General features: G+C 47.8%; 1 protein-coding gene across 1 annotated transcript in view; it reads right to left on the bottom strand.

The window, feature by feature from the left end:
• Nucleotides 1–2,528: 2,528 nt before the first annotated feature.
• The window catches only part of MLF1 (myeloid leukemia factor 1), a 39,229-nt gene continuing 34,734 nt past the window's right edge, over nucleotides 2,529–7,023 (bottom strand). The window contains exons 6-8 of the mRNA XM_044670919.1: nucleotides 5,318–5,477; nucleotides 4,395–4,533; nucleotides 2,529–3,017 (exon numbers count right to left, since the gene is read on the bottom strand). Coding sequence (XP_044526854.1) covers nucleotides 2,912–3,017; nucleotides 4,395–4,533; nucleotides 5,318–5,477 — 405 coding nt within the window. The 3' untranslated portion in view covers nucleotides 2,529–2,911. The remainder of the gene's footprint in view (nucleotides 3,018–4,394; nucleotides 4,534–5,317; nucleotides 5,478–7,023) is intronic.

Raw genomic sequence — 7,023 nt, 5'->3', positions numbered from 1 at the left:
GACCCGTTTTCCTTATTTGAGGAGGGTCCGGATGCTTGTTTGTTCTCCTCCTCTGTTTGCTCGGTTGTCTGGATTTTCTCTGTGTAAAAGTTGTCGAGTGTTAAAGGCTTCTTTTTCTTGTTGTTATTCTTTCTCTTCCGAGTTTCCTGAGGTTGGGTAGCCTTCATTAGCCCAGCAGCTTCTCAGGTTTATCCTCGCGCTCAGTGTCTGTCCGTGGTCTATTGGTTCCTGAGGTCTGAGTTCTGGTTTTTTCCAAGGTCAAGCCCCCTGGTGTACCCCCTTGCTTGATCCTCTGCAGGAGGTTCCTTTACAAGTCTCAGGGCGCTGCTTCCACAGTCGTATACCGGTCTGCACTGGTTCCCCACTCAGGTTTTCAGAGCTTTAGTTCCTGGCTGTGTCTGCCTCCACCCACGCCTCCGCCAGTGCCTGTGCGCTCTGCGCTGGGCGTCCACTCTCTGCCCTCGCGCTCAGATTTCGCTTGCGTTCTCTGGCTTATTGGGGTCCTAAATCTTGCTGCTCTCAGGAACAGGCCCCGGAGCTGCCAATGACTCGATGGGTGCCCGAAACTTGCTCTATTTCTTTTTAGCTGGCTTCAGAGCTATAGATTTTGTGTGTGGAGGGGGTGGGGGTGGGGTGGTTGCTTAGCCCGCGACTTAGTGAGAGCCCTTTATAGCCTGGAAATGTCTCGATTCCACGTACCTTCCACACTGTGCCCTGTTGTGGGGTTCCTCCATTCGTCTGGACTTGTTTTTATGTCCCCTTGAGGAGTTTTGTGTGTTTCGGTCAGGAGAGGTTAAGAGCTGCTTCTTACTCTGCCGCCATCTTAACCCGGAACCCCGATCATCAACTTTTGCTAGGATAATGTTCCTAGAAAATGACTTGAAAGTCAAAAGACATAAATGTTGATATATCGAATTTATGGGAAATAAGGGATTAGATTCCTGCGGCTAGTAAAAACTATTTTGCTGAAGATTTGCTGAAAATACACTTTTCTTTATACAATTACTTTTAGTTACATAAAAATTCCCAAGTATTTCCCTCCCTTCCCTGCCTCTGTTTCCCTCCCCAGAGAAAGCATCATTTGACAAAAAGTTATATGTATATATAAAGCTGTATCTTGCAGATGTAGATGAAAAATATGATTTATTATTTATTTGGGTATATGTTTTGGGGGTTTTGATTTTATAAGATTATCCACTTACAAAAGTGAATAATATGGAAACATGTTTTGTGATAATACATGTATAACAGATTGGATTGCTTGTCAGCTCAGTGGGGCAAAGGGGAGTGGGGAAGAAGGGAGGGACAATTTGGATTATATAATTTCAGAAAATTCATGTGGAAATTCGTTAAAATTTTTTTTAATTTTAAAAAGAGATGACCAGTATATTCTTTCTAGTTTCATTTTGCCCTTGGTTCTAGGGCATAAGGAGATTTCTTGATTTCTTGAAATATGATGGCTAGAGCCTTTTTTTTAGTCACAAGTTTCAGGTAGCCAATAATAACAAGTCACAGGGAGAATATAATAAATCAGGAGATAGCAAAAGGAAAACTTTCTAAAGGTTTCCTTTAACAGAAGGCAACATGTTTTCAGGAGTAAAATGAAATAACCTGTGAATCATTAAACTGGCTACATTTGTAGCTTATTTTTTATTTAAAATATGAGACTGCAACAACACGACAGAGAGCTAGAAACAGATATATATAAGCAGCATATGGAGGGCAGCTTGGGTGGTTTGTTTTTTTCCCATCATCACCATGAGCACATCCCTATTTTTACCTTGAAGAACCATCGAAGATGCTGAACGCTGCTTCCAGCCCTATTCCAAGGCAGTGAGTGAGGCCGGGTTGCTCTTCTGCCTCCCTAGAGAAACATTGGTGATGTTTCTAAGAACCAATGAACAAACATATGCTGGAGGGTTTGATAAGAGATTTGTATTTGTAATCCTTGACGTAGAATTTACTTTGCAGAGAGCATAACTGAATTCCTACTTTTAGGGGGCATAAAAGTGCAATAATGGAGTACTTGTGTGCATCTCCTGACATTTCTAGATTATTTACGGATGATGTTTGTAGAATGTCAACCACACTCGGCTTCTCTGGGTCACAAAAAGGTAGAAGTTGGGGGAGGGGGGAAAAGACCTCCCCCAAGGGGTATCATTTGGGAGAAAACTTCTGCTGTGCGACAGTAGAATATGCCAGCTTTAGGGGAATACGAGAATGTGTTAAAGGCAGTCCCTGGATGTGGGGTGGGGAGGACCTGATTATGTAAACAAATGAGATCACGTATCCCGAGAACTCTTGGATCGTTTTTTCACAATCAGAGAAAAGCTTCTCCTGAAAGATGAACCACCTGACCATGACCACACGGGAGAGTGAGAACAGTCAGGAGAAGGACTACAAACCTGGCTTATTCTCCCAAGGTCTGGGGCGCCCTAACTATGTACGTACACAACAAGCCTGATGCTAATTTGTTTTGTTAACTGCAGGAGCATCAGCCACTGAAAAAAAATCTTTCATTCCGAAAGGACTTTTATTTCATAGAAATTTTATTTGTAGATCATAAACTAGATACATTAGCCAAAGCTGCTTGAAAGTATGAACAACATAGCCAGAGTAAAGTCAGAAAAGCAAAATTAGAATGTTAATATCTTTAAAGTTTTTAAAAATTGGCATTCCTTTGTGCTAACAAACTTAAAAGTGCTTTTCAGTGTTTAATGATTTCCTTTAATGGCTGAAAACCAGGCACTTATTACGTAGCTACAGAGGAGCAAGTTGCAAAGCCCCTTTTGGGGTGAGAAAGCAAGACAAGTCGTGATGAGGAACAAGACTGGCCTCGTACCCTCCAGCACCATCCCCTTTGTTCAGCTGAAACGAACAAAATGAAAACTCAAATCAAATGCACGGAAATTTATTTTTTGTTGGATTTGACAGATGATCCCTTTATATGGAGATTTTCCTCACGAGCCTTTGGTCTTCTTTGGCTTTCGATGGCAGTTCTGTGACGAGGTCTCTCCCTGGGTAATACAGACATGCACAGAGAAGCAGCTGTGTTACTATGTCACTGAAATGGTGCTTTGCAATCAATAGCGGTACATGGAACCCACTACACATTCTTTTGTAACAGCCTTTAAGCTGCGCCAAGTCTGACCCGAGCTGCTCTTTTCACAGTCCTCAGGCTTAAAAGAATACCCTGACACGCAGCAAAGGAGTCCAGCACAAATGCCTTACCAGCCCTGCAGTGCCCTGAGCACGTTTCGCTCCCTGCTCTTTCGGTCTCTGAAAGGGCCACTATTAGGATTTCAGGTTTACGCATCATCCAAAGTCGCACCTTTTGCCGGCGTCCCAGAATCTCCCTTGAAAAGTCTCCCTTGTCGGGTGTGAGTCAATGAGATTTTCAAGGCAGGCCAGGGACACGGCGGTCCTCGTTAGCAACACTGAAAAGAGCCCCATTTTACGAGATTCCTGGCCCTTCCTCCACTAACCTTCATCCACCCACCCGGCTCAGGAGAGCTCCTGTGTTCATGAACTGTTGTGGCCAAAAAAGGGGCAGCCATCGCCTGGGGGCCAGCCTCCTGGTGATGAGCCCTCCATATTTACTGGGACAGAACTCTTAAGTCCTTAAATAATTGTTTAAAAAGAAGGCTTCTCGTTTACTTGATAGCCTTCTGCTTGGTCCAACGATGGTTCTGTGAAGCCTTCCACCTTCTGCAGCAATCCTCCCAACTCCTACAGCCTAAAACAGATTTCTGTGTAAGGCCTTGTACAGCTTCCCAGGGTCTGGAGCGTAAATTCACAAGGCGTAGGCATTCTCTTTCCATTTTTTTTCTTTAAAATGGAGTCAAAGTGTAAAGTCTAGTCCTTGGTAAAAATAGGTTTTATAATTTAAAAAAAAAAAGATACCCAGAATGTGGCATAAAATGTGACCTCACAGCTGTGTTTCCTTGTTTCATCTTGTCCTCATTGTCATCCCAAAGTAAATTTAAACAATTAGAATCAAATACTTAAAACTTTCCCTCTTTTCCCCCATCCCTTTTCCACACTTGACTTTATTTCTCCATCCTACACCTTGAGGGAAGAGCATGCAGGTGGCAAATGCAAATCTATTCCAGGAGTTGGCGACAGTACAATGACTGCATTTTCCATCGCTTCCATCTACACCCCGAATCCAATGCCGAGGGGACATTCTACAAGGACCAGCACTACTATTATCGATTCCCGGCCTCCGGGGTGACTCGGAGCACAGAGACAGACACACACACACATTCACAGACGTCCGAGGCACCTACGGCCCGCTACGACAGCCTGAGAACTCGGGGCGTCCCTGCGGCAGGAGGAGTTGTCTAATGCTTTTAAAGAGACAAAAAATTTAGTCATTTTAGAAATCATGTTACCTTCTGGAAATATCATCATAGTTGACTGTACTGTCAGAATGACCATTTCTTAGTCTGGCACTCTCCAGATTTTTCCTTCCTGATTGGAAGAGCTTTAAAATTTGGTTTTGCCATTCGTTGTTGAAGTCATGGGCATCGGCTTCACGAGAAAAGAGACACGAGGGACACAGCGTTAGTGGCTCTTGCTTCTGACTCCTGACCCCACGGTTTTCTGGCTGACCCGCCTCTAAGGCCTGCGTGGCCGGACACCCTCCCTCCCTGCTGCTCCCCCGGGGCCAGGAGCTGACTGTCTGGGCATCTCTGTCCGGTCAGCTGGGAATTCTCTTTTTGCTGCGCCCTTGTTCAATTGTTCGCCCCTTTCCTAAATGCTCCTTTTGTGGCTTAACTAGGTTAGGGAAAGCGAGCGTGTTTACGGGTCCTCAGCTGATACCGAATGCTGAAAGCTGTGTTCAAGAATGTGCAGTCATCGAACAATGACAATCGTTACACTCTGCCACCTTTCCAAAAATGTCATTTTCTAGAATCCCCAAATTTAGCTCTTTGATTTAAATTTTGTTTCTGGTTCCAAGGCCCCCCCCCGGAGAAAGCACAGACTGTCCTGAAATGGTTCACAGTGAAGGGATAGGACAGATCTAGAAACAAAAATGCCCTTCGGGGCAGCCTCCCCGAATCCAGCTTCTACTCTCATTTCTCTCTCCTCACAGTGTGGTTTAAAATGGAAAGCCTCGGGGAAAAGTGAAGTGATCCATGGCGGTTCTAAGGTGCCCCTGGCGCTTGCTGGCACGCTCAGTGTGTGTCAGTCACACAAAATGCCAGCCCCCAGGACACCTGTCACAGCCCCCGCCCCGGGCCAGGATTCTATGGGGGAGGCTGGGGCCGCCCTCCCTCCCCACCCTCAGCCCGCTCCCCGGGCGGCCACTCACCCTCTTGCATGTTGATGAACTCTTGGTTGAGCTCCTGGTCACCAGTTCTGCTATTTCTCTCCCTTCTGATGACATGACCGCGGTCATAAATGTGATGGCCTACCGCCATTTTCTCTATTCCAGTGTCGGAATCTTTCAATGCCTTCCTTGTTTCCTTAATCTAAAGCGTTAGAGAAGAGAACACACCAAAGTCCATCTCACGGACGGACGGCCCTTCTCCCTGACCACAGACCGCGTGACAAGCTCCCAGAGGCAGACCTCAAAGGTTCTTTTGGACTTATGAGTCCAAACCCCTCATTTTGCCCACGAGTCAAGGGAGGCCCCAACTTTAAGTGACTCCCCCAAAATTCACACAGAGAGTGGAGAGGAAGGATCTTTGCGGCCATTTGGTCCAGCCAAATTTTTTGTTTTCTTTAAAATTTAACTTTATTTGGCCAGTGGGTTCCGTTCCAGGGTCATGGTGGAAATGTTTAGAGTTATCAAGTCTGGGTCAAGCATCCCCAGCACGTCTGCGGGTCTTGGTTCACTGCAAACAGGAGGCCGTGGAGCAAGAATCCAGCATTGCCAGAGCAAAGCCCCCAAAAGGTGTAGAACGAAAGTGTGTGTCTTAGCAGGAAGACGGTGATGGGACGTGCGGAGCGAGTGCAGGGAGGGGAACCGGACACGAAGCACATGACGGCACGGCCCCATCTACCAGAGTCTTTAGAGCAAATACAAGGGCGCCGGGCCTGGGAAGCCCTCCCCAGGCTGAGCAATGATCCATTCCAGGGAGGCCCTGCCGAAAAGTGGGGGGCCCTGTGGTTTGACACCCTGACAAGAGGCTGCATTATCCAGTCTTTACAAAAAGGGACGGCGTGAACTTTTGGAGGAGACGGGAGATTAGGGCACAGCAGTCACTGGAGCGGATTTTGCCCAGCTACTCAGAAGTCGTGGTGGCAGGACTGCACCGGCACTGCCCCCTGCATGGGATCCATCCATCCCGTCCCATTTCCTGGCTCTAGCAGGGTTCTATCAAGAGAATCTTTTTGCTCCGCAGACTCTGGCTTTGCCTCCTACGTGACTGTCTGAGCCATCACGGCTAGCTAGGAGCAGGCAGTCCTGAATGAGCCTGCTGGGCAGATCCGTAACAAGCCTGGGCCAGACCCCTCCTCCTTCCTGAGCGGCGCCCCTGGGCCTGCCCCAAGCCCCTCTCATCTGGGCAAGTATCCCAACTGGCATAGCTTTACTCTATGGACAAGAAGCTGAAAAGGCAAATTTCCTGGTTTTCAGGGGCGCCCCCCCCCCAGTCAGGCAAACGATGGTGGTATCCGGGGGAGCCTCAGGGCTGGCCGGCCTATGACCGTCCTGGGCAGAACCAGCCCCCAAGGCAGGCTGAGCCAGGCATGAGTTGTGCTTCGGAGGGGTCCCCGTGGCCATCCCTGCCTCCAGGCAGCTCTCCTCACTGGGGAGCCCCATCCTCCATCCTAGCCCTGCAAGCTGTGGTCCCCCAGGGCTGATTGCGATTCCAACACAGCACCCCAAAGTCAAGAGCCAGAGGAGGGCCCGGGGGGGACAAGAAGGCTGGGAACAGCCAACACTGACTCAGCCCACCAAAGTCCTACCACCAAGTGTTCCGCACACATCTCTGATCCCCCTGGAGTCTCACACCCACTCTGGGAGGCAGGAACCCAGGGATTATTTTCACCATTTTACAGAGGAGGAAACTG

Source organism: Gracilinanus agilis, chromosome 3 (assembly GCF_016433145.1).
Source record: "Gracilinanus agilis isolate LMUSP501 chromosome 3, AgileGrace, whole genome shotgun sequence".
Taxonomy (NCBI): domain Eukaryota; kingdom Metazoa; phylum Chordata; class Mammalia; order Didelphimorphia; family Didelphidae; genus Gracilinanus; species Gracilinanus agilis.
This window is presented reverse-complemented; position numbering and strand designations above follow the sequence as displayed.